The sequence below is a fragment of the Aythya marila genome (assembly GCF_965140915.1).
Source record: "Aythya marila genome assembly, chromosome: 2".
NCBI lineage: Eukaryota > Metazoa > Chordata > Aves > Anseriformes > Anatidae > Aythya > Aythya marila.
Window position 1 is genome coordinate 43,697,864 of NC_139043.1, and position 21,279 is coordinate 43,719,142.

Genomic DNA, 21,279 nt, shown 5'->3' on the forward strand with positions numbered 1-21,279 from the left:
CCCTGCCCCTCAGCGGCCCCTCGGCGCCGCCCAGCCCCGCCGCCTCCGTGCCGGCGGTGGCGGGCCGGTGGGCGCTGAGGGGAGCGGGGCCGGAAGCCATGTCGCACGGGGCGCGGGTCATCCGCACCGGCGTCAGCAGCGCCGGGCCGGCGGCCACATCGCCTCCCGCCGCTTCTTCCAGCGCCTCAGCGAGCTCGGACGGGGAGCTGGTGGACGGCGCCTATTTCCGCTCCTGTGCCGGCATGCTGAAGGTGGCCCAGATGGTACGAAGGCAAGGGTGTGTGTGGGGGGGGTGTCGTCGTGCCTCGGCTTGTGGCGAGGTTTTGTGGGGAAGGGGCTGGAAGAGGTGCTGGGCTCGGAGGGGTGGGCGCCGCCGCTGGGACTGACAGCAATTTGGGGGAAGTACGGCTGGAAAGCAGAAATTGAAAGGAGATGGAGCTTCGCGCCATCCAGGTGTGCAGAGGGCTAAGGGATGGGGCAGCTCCTTCTCCCTGCTGGGGCGCACACTGTGTGTTAGTCCCTGAGGTGGTTTGCCTGCTGGATCCCATTGCTGGCACTGGGTAACGATGGGCACCTCACGGAGGTCTATGAACAGTTACCTGCCCTGTTCTCTTCGCTTGGGTTGATCCCAAACCACCGTGAGGATCTGTGGTATCTTTCCAGGGGCCAACGTGGCACGAATGCCATGCTGAGCACAAATCCACACTGCAAGTGAACCTACAGCTAAAACTTGTGCTTTGCTGATTAACTAAAAGGCCATTTTTGATTTCACTTTCACCGCTTTGGGAAGAACGGTGCCTTTTATGGGCTAGAAATACCGAGTCCTCTCTGAGATCCACCCTGCTGCTGCTACACTTCCCCGTTCCTCCTAAAGCTAGCACAGGCACGCATATTTCTGCTGAAGTTTCAGGTTTGGCACACATGCAAAGCGTGTGTGTATGCTTTACATACTCTACATATTTTTATGTAGTGTATGTAAATGTATGTAATAATGCAACACTTACTTTATATCAGGCACTATTTTATCAATGCTGTTCTGTATCAGCTTCATCAGAATTTAAGCTGGTGGTTTTCTGTGGTGGCCTTAAAGGTTTAAATACCATAAACGAGTTCCCAGGAGCAGCTTTACCCTCTTACATTTTTCTGCTTTCCAGCTCGCTTGTAAATAACATCACTAGAAATTAGTTCAGATATCCAAGGAACTTTGGGCAGATGAAACACTTCTGATGTGGTATCATGATAATGTCTTACTCTCAAGCAATTTACTAAGAAACTAAATATTTGTGCTGCAGTGTGTAGAAATAGGCTAGTTTTAGGTGACCTCCTGCACCCAGTAAGACACTTTCCTAAGGCTTTATCTAAAATTTATCTCTTCTCAGAGATTTCTATATCCATGGATGTAGTTCTCCTAGTGAAAAGTGTTCGCAGTATCTGTGTTCGAAAAGAATTCTCTACGGTAAATCTCAAAACATTCCTGGATTAGTTTTAAGGCGTCTCGTAGGGCTGTAGTCTTATTAGGAAGGAGAACCATTATGCTGACAGAGGACGAAGATAAGGTCTTTTGGGACAGACATAAAACACGCTTCGTAGTGTACTGGGCTTCTGAATGGCTGTGGCTCTGAAGTGGAACACTCCAGTTTCTATTTTCTCTTTCTTCCTCAATCCCTTCTACCAAGAAATAACTGTGAAAGAGAACAGGAAAGAAACATTAGGATTTCATCATTTATAGTAGTGCCAAGGGCTGTTTGCAGTACCTGTAAGCCAAAAAGTTAACATATATAATTTCATTGTATGTGTATGTGCATGACATTATCTTAATAGATGTCATCAACACACCAGGGAAATTATACCAGGGAAATAGAAGATAATGTCACAGGTTTTATCCTGCACAAAAGATCTTAACACAAGGCCTAAAACTCAGCAATCTTTGACAAGTTGAAGAGATTGAAAAATAGTGTGCGACCTGTGTGTTTTACATGGCAAGAAGGCAGTCGGAAAGCTGCTTTTCATGCATGAGTATTAATAATAACATTAGTAATTAGTAGGGGCTCCGTTTTCCAAATGCAGTCTGAATTGCTGCTGTGATTTTAACAGGAGGTTATGAAGTTATCTTCAACATCTACCAGACTTCAGCTGCTGTAACTTGAACACAGCTCGATGCTACTGCTGGCAAGCTTTGTAGTGAGACTTTCTTGGTAACTATCTTACTCGGCTTTCAGCAGACCTCAGATGAAGGGTGGAAGTCTTTTGAGGTTTCCTGTGCCCTTAGACACGGCGCTGTGCATGTGTTGTCACCGAGGTGGCTCGGGTGGCATTGTTCGTAGGTTGAAGCAGGTCGGTGTTGGCTGGCTTCCTGGTGGAGCCCTCGTGGGCCTTTTGTGTCTTTCCAGATGAAGTCTGGAGGATGGCAAAGGCACGGCGTTGGGCTAGGTCCTGCTCTCAGTGCACGTTTGCCAGTGGAGGCTGTACAGGCATGTGCTCGTGTTGGTCCCTCAGACTTCTCAAACCATTCTCAGCCTGCTCCTTGCTTCTGGACCCTGAGAGGAGCAGAGGAGGCCAGCAGCCTGTGCCTTTCTGGCCCCTCCTGCAAGGTGGGCCAAGCTGGCTGTGACCACAGTTGGGGATGGAGGGAGCTTGTTCCCGGAATAACGCTGCTGTTACGGAGCAGGCAGTGGTTCTGGCGTGGTGAGCCCAGCCTCAGTATGCAGAGTGCTTTAAGCTAAGAGCCTTGCTCGTTCTTCCAGCTCAGTATGAATCAGGAAAGAGTAGTTTCACCAGGCAAAAAAGAAAAGAAATCTCAAGACTGGGGAAAAAAATGACAAACATGGCAAGGTAAAAAAGAATAAACCCAATCAAAGTTGACTTAACAAAATCATTTCAACTTGTTAAAAATGCTAAGGCAATAATAGTTGAAGCTTTTCTGCTGAGTGTATGTTTTATTTCCAAAGTATGGCTCGACAAAAGCAATTATATACTTGATATTGGAATGGCCAACAAGGCATCTCTAATTCTGAGTGGCTTTCAAGTTTGCTGAAACTTCCCTGGATTATTCGTATGCAGACATACAGTTAATAATGGTGTTCAAGAGAATATTAATACATCTAACTCTGACAGATAAAAAGTGTTGGTAGTTAGCTTGTTAAAACCGAGATCAACTTCTCAATGTGTTGGATGACATCAGCCAAATTTATTGGAGAGCTACATTCAGAAGATGTTAAAATATGAAAAGAAAGCACAACCTGCTAGTGGAATTAGGAAATTCCTCATCAAAACCATTGATACAGGAGAAGGGAATGCACAAAAGCAGAAGCTGCTTAGAATGATCTGAGAGCCTCTCAATCCTTCGACTTGCTCTTGAGCCTGAAACATCTTTTGTCTATGGAGCTGATTGAAGTAAATCACCTAATTCTCTGCAGCAGTGTGCTGATGTATGGCTCTGCCTCCACGGTAATAATGCTGTTCAGTCAGAAGAGAGGGATTCTGGTGATATGCAGAGAAGAAATAAGAATAAACAGTAAGAAATTGGACGGTTTTTTTAGCAGCAAAGCTACTGTTTTCAGGAAAGGCCAGAACTGTATCTTGCAGGTGCTAATTGCTGTTGTTCTGCTAGAAGCCCCAGTGAAGGACTTTGCTTGGCATGCTGGCCAGAGAGAAGGAATTTGTCTAAATCGTAGGTGTCTCCAAAGTAAGCGAGAGCATTTGAGGGAGGAATGCCTGAGCCTACTAATTAAACCCAATCGGTCTGGGAAGCCTTGTTATTTCCACTCTGAGATCGCTGAAAGCAGCTGACTTGCCCGGTTGTGTTTTTTCCATGCCTCTGCTCTGGGTGGCCAGTTGAAATTTCTGCCCAGGTATTTGTGTTCGAGCTGGGAGCAAACAGTGAGCTCCCTGTGTGCTGCCGAAGCAGTGCCTGGTGGTAGGCTGGCAGGCTTTTATTTCATGGGACAGAACTTCACAGGCAGCCCCTGTGTGAGGAATTTTCCCTTTCTGCCTCACCGCAGTGCTGCAGAGATGCAGAGTACACCAAGCCAGGGACCTGGGGTAGCTTCATTGCAACTCTCCTTCACTTTTTTTTCTTTCTGTAGGAGTTTTTAGGGAACAGTGCAGCCACAGAGACTATTGTCAGCAAGAGCAAGTGCCTGGGATATAATGGCAGGAGCTACATGAGCCTGAATTGGTTCCACGTGCTTCAAACCACAAGCTAAGAATTTAGTCCTTTTCCTTTCTTTTTCTTTTATTTCTTTTTCCTTTTTTTTTCTTTTCCTTTTGTTACAGGGAGGTTTAATTACCAGATTACTGTTTACTTTCTTTTTTTTTTTTTTTTTCAGCAAAAAAGATATTAGTGATTTTTCTTGATTTTAAACTGTTCCAGAAGGCCAAAAAGTCAGCTCCAGTCCATTTCGTAGAAAGGCAATGCGGTTACTGTTAGGAAATCTGTGATCCAAAGGTGTCAGTGACTGTTTGATTTGTATCCCAGAAGAGGCTTCCCAAGAGCACAGAGTGGGAGCTCCCATCCATTAGGATTCCTTGCGAAACCTTCATTAGGAGCTTTATTGCACGTAGTCCTCTTGGTACAGACATGACTGAACAAGGGCGAGCAGGCGCAGCTTCTGAAACAATAACAACAACAACAACAAAAAGTAACAGGAAATGAAGCCTAGAAGTTTACCACATCACCTGAGCCCTGTTCAGCACGCTTGAAAGAGCAGAGTGAAATATTGGCAGCAGTTTCCTGACATGTACGTTTAACAGGAAGCTAGATTTGCAGTAGCAATTAAAATCTTAATCAGGTATACGTGGTGTCCTGGAGTGTTAGATGTGAAAAGCGGATTCTTCCTGCTGTTGCTTTACTTTATGAAGTGCAAGGGGGTTATATCTGCTCTCTGGGGAGGCAGCGTCCCTTTGTGGACATCCGCCTCTCCAGCCACAGAGAGCAGGAACCAGTGGATCAGCTCTTCCTCGAGTACTGTGTTCAGTTTTGGGCCCCTCGCTACAAGAAGGACATGGAGGTGCTCGAGCGAGTCCAGAGAAGGGCGACGAAGCTGGTGAGGGGTCTGGAGAACAAGTCCTACGAGGAGCAGCTGAGGGAGCTGGGCTTGTTCAGCCTGGAGAAGAGGAGGCTCAGGGGCGACCCCAGAGGCTCAGTGAGGGCAGCGTTCCTGGCCACGCGAATGTCAGGTATCAGCCCTGCATTACCTGGGCGAGGTGGTATCGTCCCCAAAAGCCAGACAGCGTTCAGCCACTATGAGTAAGTGTTTCCTCTGCTCCCTCCCAGGGGAGTCCTTGCGAGGCACTCACTCGGCCCTGCAGCTCGTTGCCTCCTTCGTGCTCTCGTCACGTCGTGTGCGCCGTGGGCTGGCCCTCCTGTTTTGTGGTCAGGGGTAAATATACGGCAGCCAGAAATTGCTGCTTTCGGTACACAGATGAAACTTCAAAATTGCTGTGATTTTCTTTCCCCCACCTGGTACGCTTCTTTTTTGCATAACTTGGGCTCTTAAGGTGATTACAAGATTGAGAAGCTGCTTCAAGAGGAATTTACTTGGAATGTTCTTGGTAGTGGTGTGGCGTGTTGTGTTTTTTTTTTCCCGATGCTGTTTCTGAGAAACATCAAGAAGCAAGCGTTCACAGCTGGGAGAAAAATGTGCTCTTAACCTGAGATGACCAGCAGGCACTGCAGAACTACAGAAGGCCTCAGCATACATTCCTGCAAGTCTGTAATCACACCCACCCTGGGACTGGAAGGCCACTTGAAGAAGTCTCATCTACAAGGCAAAAACACGATCCCACACAATCCCCACACGCTCCAGTGGTGGGGTTTTTCCTGATTAAACAATTAGGATGTGCCAACACATCTAACAACGTGGACTTCAGGGGGGTAAACAGCCCTCCTCTCACCTGAGGAGCCCATTGCCACGGCAAACAAAGCCTTTGCTGAGCTGACAGCTACAAACTTTTCAACTGCTGTCTGTGCGATTGCCAGATGTCAGCGTGGTGTTCTCTGGGGCAGGGAGAAGAGCTCGCAGGTGTTAACTGCAGGAGATGGGAATCAGCCAAGCAATAAATGCCTCAAACAACAGCGGGTTGTGTTGTCAGCAGCATCGGTGAGGGCAGGGGCTGAACAGCTTGCTTGCTGAGGGCTAGCAGGCACAGAGGCTGTCCTGAGCGGTTTGCAGGGTGCTCTTTGTTTCAGCTTTCAGGAAAATGAGGAAAACGTTTCAGCTTTTCAGGAAAATGACCTCTTCTGATAGATCCGCGGGGAGTTTGTTGCCACGAGGTCCTGGCTTTGTGTTACACCTTCCCATCGGGTTTAGAGTAGGTGTGTGCTGCTGGATATGCATCAAAAGGGAAACTTTGTGGTTTGTTGTGTGGAGTTTGTGGGGTTTGTTCACACTGCGTGCCTCAGGCTTCGAGCAGCCAGCCCGTCTGAGCCAGGCTTGGCTGGGCAGCCAGCGTGGGCTCCTGCTCTGTGGGTGGTGCTGCCATGCATCGGTGCTGTAGCCGCCTTCAGACAGCCGTGACCTTTGTGTGCAAGAGCTCTGTAGCTCACAAGTCAGGATCAAGCTCCTATATCGTGTCTTACTTCCAGTAAAGGACTTCAAACAACTCAATATATGCTGTGTATGGCTCAGACAACTGGTTTCAGAGGTGCCTTGCTCCTCCATTGTTAATAGATGGGCAAGCTGTGAGCTGGCTTCGTCCTGAAGAGGACCTTCAGGCTTTGTCTTCCTCCCAGCACCGTGTGCTGGCAGAGCAGGCAGCTCGGAGGGCTGCTGCAGGGAGCTGGCTGAGCTGGCAGAGGTGGGATCAACGCCTTGCTCACACTGGGACGTGCACAATCAGCACCTAACTGCTGCCGGTCGTCACGAAGATTTGCCCTTTTGGTAATCGTGGCTGACATCCTGCAACCAGGGCTCATTAATAATGTCATTGACACGTTGCCTCTACGATTACCCCGCGTCCTCTTCTACCACCGAGGCCTCTTCCTGAACAGATAGATAACTTCTTTTTGGTAGATAAAGAATGCCACTTGCTTGTCCTTTATCTGAGTCTTTGAGGGTCTGAATAAGATAATTTTGCCTCCTTCTCACCCTCCCACTGTTTTTATCTTCAATAAATAGCCCGTGGATGGCAGCGCACAAGAGAAGGTGCTTATCAGAGGTCAGGCAACCTCTGTATTTTTGCAAACCAGCCAGACAAGAAGGAAATCTGCCCAGACACAGGGGCTGAGAGATCGCTGCGCGACCAAAGACTGACTGCTTCACAGAGCCATGCACTCGAGGGCTGCTGATTTCATCCGTCATTAGTGAAGTTTTAAGTGGGCTGGCTTCTTTATCTCTTTTTTCTCTTGTTAGCGGGGGTTCGGCTGTTACAGCCGCGTTTCCAGCACCACTTTTTTGGAGAAAGAAAATCTCGACTGCAGCATCGGCCAGCTTTGTTGCTTAAATTAGCTGAACCAGTCTTGCACGAATTACACTCATAACCTTGGCCCGAGCTCCACTCGTCTTTCTGTTTTGGGAAGCTGCTCAAAAAAAAAAAAGCGTTTGGTTCTGTCCAGAAATACGTAATAAATAATAAAGGTGTTGCTTCACCGCCTTGAGGTGTAACTTCTGGAAACGCACGGTGACAGTACAGCTGCAGTCAGTGACATTTCTGCTCGGTGTGGGACACCTAAACAGGGCCTGGTTATCCTGCCTGGCACGCCTAGAATGGAAAATTCCACTTAGTATCTTGGCTGGTGTCACAAGCTGGAAACTTTGACTTTCTTTTTTCATTCAAATAAAAGAAGCATTTAGCTCTTATTATGTTGTGTTTTTTTTTTTTTTGTTTTTAAAATGCTGTAATAAAACTTCAAGTGAGTCACTGCTGTCCCTTGCTCCAGATCTGTAGACACACAGCTGTTGTACATTTGCTCACACTAGAACTTGGGTAAATGTTAAGAGAGTGGAAATCAGCTGGTTTTTATCAGTTTCGTGGATAATACTCAGGGTCCTCCTGTTCTTAGATTCAGGAGGAGGGAGCATTGAAGCAGTGCAGTGGTTCATTAGTACATTGGTGAAGCTCTCCTTTCAATTTTGTTTACAGCATCCAAGAAAAAAACGCTGTTTCTGTCTTCCAGAGGGTTAAATTATCAAAGAAAGATGGAAAGGAACAGCACTTTCCTGTGTTTCAGATGCTGCCAACTGCAAGCTGGAGACTGGTAAACCAGAGCTGCTGCCTGCAGTGTTTGTACGGGCCTCGTACCACGCCGAGCCCTGTCCCATGACGCTTTTCCCCTAACAGTGCTCTGAGATGATGCCTTGTTTGCCTCTCCACCTGCTTTTTAAATGGTGCTTTGGCTAGTGGGCATCCGAGGCTTGTATTTCTGGCAGTGCCACCCAGAAAGAGCATCCTTGTGTCCCCCTCTCCCAGCTGCTTGTGCCGCTCCCTCTGGCACCATTGTTCTGACATGGGCTGTGCTGCTGCACTAATTATAGAACAGACAGCAGCTGGAAAAATAACTCACACAGGGAAAGATACGCAGACGGACAGACAGAATCACTCTGTTGCTGTGTCAGTTCCCTGATTCCCTTCAACCCTGTAATACTTTGTGCAGTTTTTGACTTTTTTTTTTTTTGGACAGTTTTGGCTTAAATGCATCAAGCCGAACCTCTCCGCTGGAAATATTTTGTTATGCAATTGCAGCGCGTGGCCTGATGCAAGGCAGTGGGGAAGACAGCTGGAATACATTAAGAGTGGGACTTGTTGTTCGTTCTCATGTGAATAGGGGAATCAGGATGCTGGGTACCTGGAGGCAGTTTTGCTTCCTATCTACCTTATCTTTCTTATATATATATATAAAAAAACACGCTATTTTTCATAGCTGAAGGTCACACGGCAGGACAGCAGGCTCAGCCTATCGATGCAGGATACACCCTTGGGATTTGCAAGATCCACCTTCAGATCCCTGCTGCAGTGAAGGTTTTTAACACTCCCCCTGGTGCTGCTGCAGCAGCTGAAGTGCCAGGCAGGGAGAGCCACCTGCAGCGGGTTGACCCCAGCACCCACCCTGGCTCTCACACTCCCCTCTCCTGTAGGGTTGGGAAATAAATAGAAGCAAGGCAAGAGGCCTCGTGGATCGAAGTAAGGACAGTTTTATAAGGAAAGCAGGCGCTGTGCGTGCAAGCAAAGCAAAAAGAGGGATTCCTTCACTGCTGCCCATCGCGGGACACCCAGGAGCTGCCTGGAAAGCAGGCTCTCGGCATTTCTGAGGGATACTTGGTCACGGTCATTAATGGGATTGTGAAAGAGCAGCTGGGTACAGGCCGGGGATAATTTGGGGGAAGGAACAGTCAGGAAGGGTCAAGGGATGAGTAGTGGCCTTGCCTTTACAGGTCATGTTTCCAGGTGGAAAACAGGAGTTTACTTGGGATGTCTTCTGGATGTTTGGGTTTTTTGCAACGCCTGGTATCAGTCTACTGTAAGTAAGCAAGTGATAGTAAGTGAAATGGCAACTAACCAACCCAAAAACAACCCCCAAAAGACCAGCCTTTTCCTACTCTTACACTTGTTCTGTGATGCTCTGCTTGATTGCTTTAGGGCCATTCCCACAGATTTTTACATTCGTCTGCTACATGAGTGGTCAGCTGGTGGGATTTTTGCCTCGTTTTCCATGTCTGAGGTGTTCTGAAGGTGCAGAGCTTTAGCACAAGTCTTTACTAGGATGTGAAGGAACGGCACAAAGCTGGGCCGGGGGAGGTTGAGGAAGAATTTCTTAACATGAGGGTGGTCAAACACTAGGACTGACATTCAACTCCTCCCATCTTCTGTCAGTGTGTGTGTGTGGAAATGTCTTTAACGCTCAGAGCATCAGGCTTTCCTTTGTAGCCTCTTGTTGTCAATAGTGGAGATCGAGGTGGATTTATATTTGTGCAGGTAGCTGGTCTGAAGAAAATTTAGTTCTCTCCAAATGTTACAAAAGAATTAAGCATTGGTAATAAAATCAGAGCGTTATTTATTATGTCCATTAAAGCAGGACAGTAGAAAAGGACCGTATAAAGCACTCGCCCAGATTTATTCTTGGGTTATAAAATCGTTCTGTGGTCAGATAAACTGCAGCCTCCTACCACCGGCTCAGAAAATGCTGAGAGGTGCCAGCCAGCGTACAGGGAGGGATGTGAAGGGCACAGCCTTTCGTACCTTATGGTTCCCTCAGGGCACTGGGGAGGAAAGCAGTATCTGTAAGCTCTTCATTTCTGCCTGCCCTTTCCTTGCAGCAGGTGATTTGAGCTTGCAGGGTCGGTCTAGGTTCTTCTGTCTTTGCTGATACAGTCCAGCACCTTTTTTTTTTATTATTATTATTATTTATTTGTGCAGGGGAGTTCAGCCTATTAATCCTGAGATGCAATCTCTTCCTAATACAAAGGCGTGACTTCTCTCCTTCCCTTTCTGTTGAGTTTTCCAGCAGTGGAAGGATGACTTCCTTGAAGTCCTGCTACACGTTTTCCTTGCTTTTTACTGAGCGTGACGAATGGCCGATGGACTTTAGGTGCTCGTTACTCCATTCTTTGACAGGGACAAGAAGAATCTGGGAGAAAAACAGAGCACGTTTTTAAAGAATAACAGCATTGCTGGGAAACACTTCAAGCAGCGTTTTATAGCACGAGGAGAGAGAATTTATGACTCTTGTCCAGTCCTCTCCTCTCCTCTCCTCTCCTCTCCTCTCCTCTCCTCTCCTCTCCTCTCCTCTCCTCTCCTCTCCTCTCCTCTCCTCTCCTCTCCTCTCCTCTCCTCTCCTCTCCTCTCCTCTCCTCTCCTCTCCTCTCCTCTCCTCTCCTCTCCTCTCCTCTCCTCTCCTCTCCTCTCCTCTCCTCTCCTCTCCTCTCCTCTCCTCTCCTCTCCTCTCCTCTCCTCTCCTCTCCTCTCCTCTCCTCTCCTCTCCTGCCAGAGGGATGCAGGAGGAAGGTGTGGGCATCCTTAGAGGTGATCCTTCCCCTCTGCTGAGCACCGGTGAGGCCACCCCTGGAGTGCTGTGCCCAGTTCTGGGCTCCCCAGTACAAGAGAGACCTGGAGCTGCTGCAAGAGTCCAGCACAGGGCCACGAAGGTGATTGAAGGACTGCAGCATCCTTCACACGAGGAGAGGCTGAGAGAGATGGAGCTGCTCAGCCTGGAGGAGAGGCGGGTCAGGGGTTCTCATTGATGTGTGTAAGCTGGTTCAAATCAGGGTGGTGTTTAGGCTTGGGAACTTTTGTCAGTGCTATTCAAGAGCCAGCATCTTCCGCAGGCACGTTGCTGAGGAGAGGACTGACTTGTCTCCAGCTCAAAATAGAGAAGGGAATGTGGGCTCGTCCTGTCTCTCTGTCACAGTGTCTGTTCTCTCTGGTGAGGTGTTGAGTGCCTCCTGGCAGTTGCTGACTGCCTTCAGCTCACGTTGGCTTCACTGAGAGAGAGTTGCTGAAATATCCCAGTGTTCCTAAACATTCCTCATGGCTTACTTCAAATATCTGCTCCAGCAGAAAGTCAACTTCAAGCTGATCAATTTTGGTGAAACAGGGTAAATATGGAACTTAAGTTAAACCCCAGAACTGCCCCTTGGAGTTGACTGATGCATATGCTCTTTGTGTTGCTTTTCAGAAACCAGAAAGCTTTTAAATCCTAGTCTCCTGCAGCGTGTCCCTCACCCCTTGTGGACTGCAGCTCTGGAGCCTGGTCCCGTTTTGTGGAAAGCACCGAAATTTTCCAACGAGACTTAGCATCGTTTGACCTGTGCTTCTGGTCTGGCTGGTGTGGGTCACAGCCTGCAGCTTTCACAACCTGTGAAATACGATATTGAAATGGAATTGGCAATGCCCTGAATTTTTTTTGTGCCTCTATTTTTTATTTCCAAGCTGTATTAACCTGTTGCCCCGAGCACAGATACATAAAGGACATTCATAACCCTTGATCATTTTATTACTTTGCCATTCATTTTTCTCTCTGTCCCCTTATATATTTATGTCTGTGCCACAACCTGAATTCTGATGGATGTTTAACTGTATCTCAGACGGTTGCATATTAATCTTTTTATTGCACAAGTTTTCTGGGAACAGGAGTTACACGAAAAAATAGATACAGCCATTGCCTGCTCTATCATCATATATTCCTGGTATAGCATCATCAACTCTGCTATCTGGTGGTGGAACTTCGATATTTGTCACTTTTAAAGGAGGGAGAATATGCTGTGGCTCTGTTTGCTGCACTTGCTGCTATTCTTTTTAATGATTGAGTTTGAGGCACACCTGAAAGCAGCAAAGGGGGAATCTGTGCCAGTTGTTTTTGGGAAGTGCACTTGGAGTGGAGAGCCTGGTTGCTCAAATCCAAGCTTCCACCTTGTTCTTGGGAGCTGAACAGCTTCTTCACAGGCCGTTTGGTACCTTGGATCTTCTTACTTTGGAGGAATGTAACACCTCAGGTGAATTTTCTGATCTTCTTGTTAGATGGCTCACATTCGTCTTTCTGCTTGTTCTGAAATTTTTAGACCTTCTGTCTAAAGGAAGAAAAAAAAACCCCACACTTTTGTGCTTCACCTTCAGAAGCTGAAAGAACCAGCTCTGTTAAAGCAAGGCTCACCAGTGCTTCTTGTTATTTGGCTGGTGGTTGTACTTCAAGGCCTCCGTCCTTCTTATCCTTTGTACACGGTACAAAAGCTGCTAAAGGTAATGGTTCAAGCGTGCAATGAGCCAGTAGGCAGATCTAACATTTCTCTGAATAGCTTTTTTCTTGATTTTTACAGTGTAATTGAAGCTGATAACTGGTTGTTGTGAGAGCACCTGAATCAGGGAGGCCAACCAGTACACGACAGGGACTGGAGTCAGGGTGGTAAGGAGAAGAAGACAAAGGCTGCTCATGAAAACAGATAGGGCAAAGCTTCATCAAAATGATCTCAGAATTGAAGAACTTGGCCAAAAGTCTTTAAACAGTGGAGAGCATTGCTTTGGTGTCTTCTAAGAAACCTAACATCTCAGAAACCTCCACCGTGCACAAAATACAGGACTCTGTGCATTCAGGAGTAGCCAGTGGCCACGCTGTGAGACCTGGACTGAGGGGCAGAGAGCAGGCATGGTGCAGGCAGGGTTACGTGCTTGGGAAGGGGAGCACACCTGGGAAGAAAGGAACAGGAGGGTGCGTGTGTTTAGCCTGTCCACTTCCAACTGAGCAGGTGAAGTTCAAAGATACAGCAGGAAGAATCTGAGCTATGTTGTTTGGGTGCTGGGTGTTGTTTTTTTTCCTTTTAATTTAGTTAAATTACTCTGCTAATGGATGCAGTTTAGGTTAGGGGGTTGAAAGATGATTGTGCACAGAAGTGTGGTGCAGTAGTGAAGAGCAGGCTTCCTCAGAAAGTTTTTTCATGTCGTGGAGAAACTCTTAAAGTGTGAATCATGACTGCTCCTGGCTGAACCCGGATGAACTGAAAATTACAATGGCTGAAAACACTCCGTGCCAAAGTCTGTAATAACAAAACATTTGGGTATAACCTGGGTAGATTTATTTTTATCACCCAGTTTATCCGCGTTGGTGCAACCTGCAAGATCAGTAAAATAAACGAGTAGCTTCAGATTAAAAAAAATAAAGAGATCTCTTGTCCTTTTCAAGCCTACAGCTGACAGAAGGTGTACATGAATGCGTTGTGGTCTCATGTAACCCTGTTAGCATATCAAAGCTTTTCAATGACGGCGTTGGGTATGGGGTGAATTAATCAGTTCCTCCAAAGTTTGTATTATTTCTTGTGGTACGACCTTGCAGCCTGCTAATACTCCTCCTGCGTAGGTGGTAGAAAAAAGAAAAGGAAGGGTGAAATAGTTAGTTCATTTTGAGCCTTGCCTTACGATTTTGTGTGGGAAATCTCACGAAATAGAAGTAAAGATACGTGTTTGTGGGTTCATTTTTACAGCATTTGGTGATTTTGACTGCACTGAGAAATCCACGCCCTTCTGAAAGTCCACGCGTTTAAGGTCCTTCAGCTGCTGCTGCAACTCCTGGCTGTCAGTGCCTCTGCTCTATCTGAGGCCTCTTGTTTTGTACACGGAGACTTCTTCAGGTTGGATTCTTCAGGCTGAGACTGCAGCCTTCCTTCCAGCAGTTGGCTCTCTTCCCACTCTTAGTGGTTGCTTTAGTGAATTTAACTGCAAATTTTAAAACATTATTTTCGTGCTTGGTACTTTGTCCTCCATTTCGCTGGGACCATCCAGTTGACTTTGGATGTTTGTCTTCTGTTTCTAAATGACATTTTGGTGTGTTTGAAACCATCATCACGGCCACTCTAAAAACCTTTAACGTGCTTTTTGTCTTTCAGATCTCGCTGCTGGTTGCATTCATCAGCGTAAACAATTCTCAGTGGACGAATTACAGTGCATACAGCTACTTCCAGATTGTCGCCATGTGCGACTTGGTTATGGTTTTGTTCTTCTACATCATCCACATTTTCAGAGTCTACAGGATGCTCACTTGTGTCAGCTGGCCCCTTGCGGTAAGTCTGTAAGGCAGTCTGCGTGCCTTGCTTCTCTTCTGGGTTGATGTCTAGATTATACAGTCTGTTTTCTTGTGCTGCCACACGTCGATAGGCTCTCTTTCATGGACAAATCCTTTAGCTGCTTTTGGCGTTAGTATGCAGTTCAGCAGACACAGTAATTCTTTTAGCTGGCCTGGATTGGCTCCTGCTCTCCTTTACACAGATAGAAATCCAGATTTCCTCCAGGGAAGGCAATGGTGTGATTCTGAGACAATTGAAAAGAAGCCTCAGCAGGTGGGCCCTAACTCAGGTCATTTATAGTAGCTGCGTGGCTGTTAGAGAAGCAAATCGTTGCATTAGAATGGATGTGCTACATCCTGTCCCAAAATAAAGTCTGTGTGTGCTATTTAAGTCAAATTTGACTCTTTTTGGTAGGGTTGGAGGTAACTTCAAACAATAGCAAAGAATGGGAGCCTCAGCCTCACTGCTGTAGCCTGGCCATTCCTAGGATATCCTGCAGGAAGTTTCTGCCTCGTTCCCCCATTTCCCCTGCACATCCATCTCTCCTGTCCTAGCAGAGAACTAACGAGCAGCACAGAAAATGAGAGACCTGAACTTCCTCGGCAGCTTTGATCAGGTCAGCTAGCAGAAGAGTCCTGCGTCCTGGTGTGGGATCACAGGTTTTAATAAGCTCTTACAAACGTCTCTCGGATGCATAGTGGCGTGTCAGTCCCACAGCAAAAGAACCGGTGGGGTGGAAAATGCCAACCAGGAGAGATGTAGAGCACATTTTGAAATTCAATAAGCAGTTGGATGGCTTTTAATAGAAACTACAGTAAGTAATGTACAGATCTGAGATAACAGTTTATCCAGCCAGCCACTTCTAACCAGAGAGAAAAAAAATTCTTTTTAATTGAATAATGTGGGTAGACTTGCAACACTTCTTAAAAATGCGTGCCTCCATTATCTGTCTCCAGAAAGCACTTCTGTCTTTATCTAGAGGCAGTACAAATTCCGAGATAAATACAAATGAAAGAAGCTGCTAAGTGACAGTTTTGCCAAGCACCACTTGCTGTGTGCACTGCTGTCATAGAACTGTGCCGTTTGGATCTTTGCAAACCCTGCTTTTTGGTTTTGTTGCGATTGTTCATTCCAAAATGTGAGTTTAAGGCACTGCAGACTGTGGCTGCTCAGCCCCCGATAGGTTTAACGGGATGGGATGCTTATACATTGCTGCTCTTTTCCAACCACTTTCCTTTTCAGTCAAATATTTAAGTACCTTTAGAACAGAATAGGAAGGCCTGTAAAAGACTTGGGGAAACTAGGATTGGTGTTTGGCTGAGTTTCCTGGCAGGATCTCTTCATTGCAGGGCTGTGACTTGCAATCAGTAAAGTCGAAGTGGTTCGAGAGGTTACTCTGCACTGACACCTTTTAAAGCTGGAAAGCATTTCTCCAGAGGGGCACTCTTCCAGTCCTGCCAGGGGTTGGTTCTCCGTGTAATTTAGCCTTTGACAATTCATTTACACCTTGGCCCCATCTATTGGGCTTTTCAATAGTAGTGGCCAGTGTACACTGCTTTACTGGGCGTCTCTGAGGAGGCAATGGCATGCCTGATGCATTGCAAACTAGCCAGAGCAGCCTCCTAGCAGAAATACTTTATTCTAGCAGGTGGTGTGATATGGCAGACTATTTCTCTTCTGGGATTTCCTTGAAACTCTATACTCTCTCCTTGTGTTTGAGGAGGAATCTCCCCTCTCCCCTACACATGGCATTTGCTTGGCTCACGCTGGTAACGCAGTGCAAGTAGAGTGAGCAGAAATCCCTCCTGCCCACCCCAAATGGAACAACCCCTGTATGTTGCAGACACCCTTAAACCTGGCGAGGACTGAAAGTCCAAATCCACAGATGACACCAGTTTACAGCGTGGTAAAATTAACTCCTGGAGTGATACTTGACACATGAGAGAAAGTCTTAAATACAGTGCCTCAGTGCTTTCTCAGGAAAAAAAAAAAAAAAAACCTGCTTCATGATGTATTACTTACTGCATTAATAAGCTGCAGCCACCCTTACAGACTTGGACTGATTTTCTGGAACCTGATATTGCTTATGAATATCTGTACAGTCTTGCTTTTTGTGGGTTCCCTCCTGTTTCTAGTCGAGGTTGATGGAAGTTGTTAGTGAACTAGCTGACTTTCCGATGAGAAGTAGAAGCGTTTGCATTTCCTCTGCCTTCATTGCCATGTCATGTATGTAGACTAGAGAAGTGCCCCCTCAAAACTTCTTCCTTCCTCCAGAACTGTCTCTTTGAGTAATTTGACGCAATAAAGGTAAATGTTTCACCCTCCATAGTGTACCATAGTGAGCTGAAGGGACTGGATCCTTACCCAGTAAGTAGATCTCATTCCAGTGACACTAGCAGACCTGCAGCTCGCCCCTCCCTTTTGAGCAGAAGGTCAGGTATGGCACACTGCCTGACAGCTCACAAGTTGTTTTTTTGTCTCTTTCTTTCTTTTCAAAACTTTTTTTTTTTTCATTTTGACTTGTTTTTTTCCCTCTGGCCTCGAGTAACCTCTGCCAACTTGTTTTGATTCTGGTGCGTGTAGAAATACTTTCCTGTTAAGGTTCCCTACTGAAGCAACCTGTGCTTGTCTTTACAGGAGTTTCTTCATTATTTAATTGGTACCATTCTGCTCCTCATTGCATCCATCGTAGCAGCATCGAAGAGTTACAATGTGACTGGCCTTGTGGCTGGAGCGGTAAGGCCGTTTATTAGTCTAGACACTTTTTCATTGCAATGTATATTAACTAGGGCACTAGAAATCTCTTGCTTGTCACTTTGTTTTCTTATTGACTTGCCTTGCTGGTGTCTCAGTTGGTACACTGCCTTCTAGCTGATTTCAGTGGATGTTCTGGAATGTAATGCCAGCAAAAAGGTTTCGTTGTGAGACTCCAGAGTCACCACTAAAGTGGGTATTTGGCCTGTCTGTGAGTTGAAACCAAAGGCAACTGGAAGCACTTCACCCTAGTCTTTTGCCTCCTCCTGCCCCTGTTCAAGATAATTTCCCCTGAGCTAAAACTGACTGTAGTCCCACGCCTCCTCAGTGGAAGATGTACTCTGTCTCTGTTGGCTGCGTTGTCTAAGGGGCTTTTAGAAGCATGACTTTTGCCTGTGGGCAACAGTATTTTCACAGCAACAGGACTTAAAATGCAACCCCACCAGAATAAATTGCTTTCAGGAACTTGGTTCTGGTGATGTTGTATAGATGAAAATGGACTAGAAGACTTGCCTGAGTTGTTTATTTGGCAGATGGCAGAGAAAGACTTGTTTGAGTGGGGTTTGCCAAAAGAATAGAAATTGGAGGTGTTAGAAAAGTATTTTATTTGTTGCAGAATCCTAATGAGAAGTCTGGCAGGTGAGACACTGTTGCTGTCCAGCTTTTTCTCTCCCATGTATATGATTCTCAGTGTATCTTCCAGACATCGTTTTGTCAAAGCATAAGCTGCTATTATGCTATGGATTATTATTTTTTATTATTGTCATTAAGCATATTGGCAGATTGGAGGAAAGCATAACTCCTTTTGGTCTGTTAACATCATAAAATATGTAGGTGAATATACAAGAGTCCGTACATTCATGGAATGTGTGTCATCTAGTGGTAAATATTTGTGGTTTGTTTGTTTGTTTTTCGCCCAGACTTTTGGATTCCTAGCTACGATCCTTTGTGTTTTAAGCATCTGGTCATCCTACAAGGTTTCTTGCATTACCCAGTCAACAAGTAAGTATCATGCTTAGTGCCTGCCAGAAATGCTTCCCAAAATGAATATTTATATCTTCCTGTGGCAGCGTCTACCTGGGAGGTTTTATTAACAGCCTGTTGCTTGTTACTCAAAATTCCTCACAAAGCAATGATCCCATACTTTCAGTTAACACGTGTATCACAGCTACTGACAGTTTTTAACAACTAAGCAGTAGAGCAAAATAATTTGCTTCTAGTAAGTAGCAAATGTGTCGGTGTTGTCTCTTCTTCCTCTCCCACCCTCTACGAAACAAAGGTTTCCTGTGTGCTCTTTAATCGAGTGGCTTCATTTGTTTGTGGCAGTGAAAGTGACTCTGGCTTCCTTTTCAAAGATGCAGCTGTATGACTCCTCCATCTCTGCAAGAGGTCTGCCTTACGAAATAGCATACCAAAGAGGAGCATCCACCATGGAGAAGAAAGCCTGGGTATTTCATTAGAAGCCTGGACAGCCTTTGAAGATCTACTTGAATTCCTATGCAAAACGATGTTGTGAACCAAAGCTGTTTTTTTCTCCCCCATCCAAAAAGTTTGCTTTCCCCCCAGAAGAAGTTTATAATGGAGAACCAACTTTTTTCTGAGCTTTACAGAGAAAGACTACTTGTGTCTCTCAAGCTGGGCTGCAGTCATTGCCAGTCATTTGCAATAAGTACTACAAAAAAAGACTGATTTGGAGAGTTGCTTGATTCTCCTTTCAGAGGGATGGAAGAATTGTTTCTAATTTCCTCCATCTGTTTACAGAAGGGAAATCCTGCAAATTCCTACCTGATTTTTTAACTTCCAAGGATGGTTTGTTTAACAAAGGAACTGTTACAAACTGATCTGTGCCTGGATAAGCTGACCCAAGTCTTTGTTACCTCTTCCTACCAGAGCCATGGATTTTTCTGACAGCAGCTCAGCCAGCGTCAAAAAATACAAACTGCAATTTGTATGAATTACTGCAAATACTCTCTTCTAGCCCCAACAGCACATGATGACATTCGGGTTTTTTTGTTCACAAATTTTAAGTTTATCAACAATCAAAAATTATTCTTAAAAACTTCCCTCTGCCAAATGCAGGGAAATACCTACCCAAGAATAAGCGTTTAATGATTTGCGAGGTCTTTTTCTTTCTTTTTCGCAAATACTTGTTGGTGGAATGGACGTTCATAAGACTTGCTGTATGGGAAATTTCTGCTGAATTTCCTAGAAAGGAAAGTACTCTCTTTGGAGGCTAATGGTGTTTATGGAAAGCTCATTGTGAATAGAGCAATCTATCACAATCTGTCTAGTGCCTCTTTCTCCCTCTTTCATGTGGTTTTTCCCTTCCTCTGCCTCTGCTGGGGTCGATATTTTCAGGGGCTCTGCCCAAAGCCTGGACAGAGTTTTGTCCAACCTGACGTTGTTGTGAAGCTTTATGTAACTTTGAGGCTGGGACAATGCTGCTACCTTCTTGGCACCTCTGCCCTTTTGCAGTCCATCTCTGATGAGCTGGAAACTCTTTGCAGAAAAAAGGGAAGCGTAGGCTCCTCCTCCTTGGTGCTCTTCCCTTTCACATCTAGCTGTGAAGTAGAGCTGACATGTTTAAGTTGGTCTCTTACGTCAGGACAACTGCATGACAGTGCAGCAGGTTTCTGCAAAAAATAGGATTTTTAGTTTACCAGGTCCAATCTGGAGGAAGTGTTTTCTGGCCTGCTATGCATTTTTCTATTTGTCTGAAATTCTGCATAAATACTCCTAAGTAATTTAATGATCTGCTTTTAGAAAATGCTTTTTGTGCCCCTTTACAGGTTATCATGCATTGCCATTTGTTGCCACCTTAATTTCTTCTCTCATCCTATCATGTCTTTGGTTGTTTTTTGGTTTTGTTTTTTATTCTTTAACAAAGGAAATTGGCCAACTGCTAAAATTCATTAAAAAAAAAAAAAAAAAAAAAAAAAGAGAAATTAAATGGAAATAACTGAGCAGAAAACTTGGAAAGGCAGAAATCCCCCTTCTCATGATACACACAGTTTCTGTGATTACTACTGCTGTTCCTTTTCATAAGTGACTTATTCCTAACAACACAGAGCAGCAAACAATTGGAAAGCACAGAAGTCTACTGTATATGGATGAAGATACCCGTATTCACTCCAAGGTAAATTGCTTTGACATTAGTGCGGAAGATTATTCAAATAAAACTATTCACTTTGAGTGAAAATACCAGCAGAAGGTAGCGATATAAATATATGATCGGGGTGGGGTGTCTCTTTTTCATTTTGCAACAAAGGTGCCTCATCACCTGCCAAGACTGACTTGACCACAGTTTTTGGAAAACGATCCCCTGGCTTCAATTTGGATTGACAAGATAGCTAGTTAAGGATACAATCTCTTCTGTTCCCCCAAAGGAAAGAGAAGTGCTCTGTTTCTGTTGGTAGCACCTTCATCTCTTGAAAGCAGCACTCAGATGGATAGTAGGCACCTTCTACAAGCTTTCACCTGCCTTGGCAATCCTGTGGGAAGGAGTCTTCAGCTACGCGTGGTGTGAGTGCAGCTGGGCCCGCAGAGCAGCGCTGGCACTGGAGAGAAGCATCTGGGGCTGGAGGCTGGGCTTGCAGTGAAGAAAAGGCTGTTTCCATGTTCTGCTGGGATCGTGTCCCCTCTGCTGACACTACGTGCTCACCTGTTTTCAGCCTCCCACGTCACTCTGTCACTTGCTCCCATGGCGTGGGGGAAGCCTTTAGGGGAATTTCTTGCAGTCCAACAACCAAAGAACTCCCGGATGATGCAGTGTGGTAGCCCAAAGAATATATTTTGCTCTAAGTGCACTTGTTTGTACTGGATCAAGGGACATCAAGTACAAGTTTGCTTCTGGTTTTGTGCCTTTGAGGCTGGAAAACTGACACTTCTGCTGGCACAGCTTCCTCACTTCTCCCAAATCCTTGTGAAACATATCCACCAGGAAAAGCACAGCTTTTGGTGGTATCACCAGCTCTACCAGCAGGTCTGTGAATGACAGCTCTGTCTGACAAGGACTTTGGCACCTCACTACTGTAGCTCT

The 21,279-nt window shown here is 45.8% G+C and overlaps 1 protein-coding gene across 2 annotated transcripts; it reads left to right on the forward strand.

The window, feature by feature from the left end:
* On the forward strand, positions 1–20,179 carry CMTM7 (CKLF like MARVEL transmembrane domain containing 7; the record flags this gene model as incomplete). 2 transcript variants are annotated; one of them, XM_082754748.1, is made up of 5 exons in its annotated part: positions 2–263; positions 14,310–14,483; positions 17,124–17,222; positions 18,161–18,242; positions 18,596–20,179. In XM_082754748.1, the coding sequence occupies exons 1-5, from the start codon at positions 99–101 to the stop codon at positions 18,607–18,609; spliced, it is 534 nt and encodes a 177-aa protein (XP_082610874.1). In that variant the 5' UTR covers positions 2–98. The 2 variants fall into 2 exon arrangements, with proteins under 2 accessions (XP_082610873.1, XP_082610874.1); XM_082754747.1 differs by lacking the exon at positions 18,596–20,179 and having other exon boundaries at positions 1–263; positions 18,161–18,259.
* Between the last annotated feature and the right edge of the window lie 1,100 nt (positions 20,180–21,279).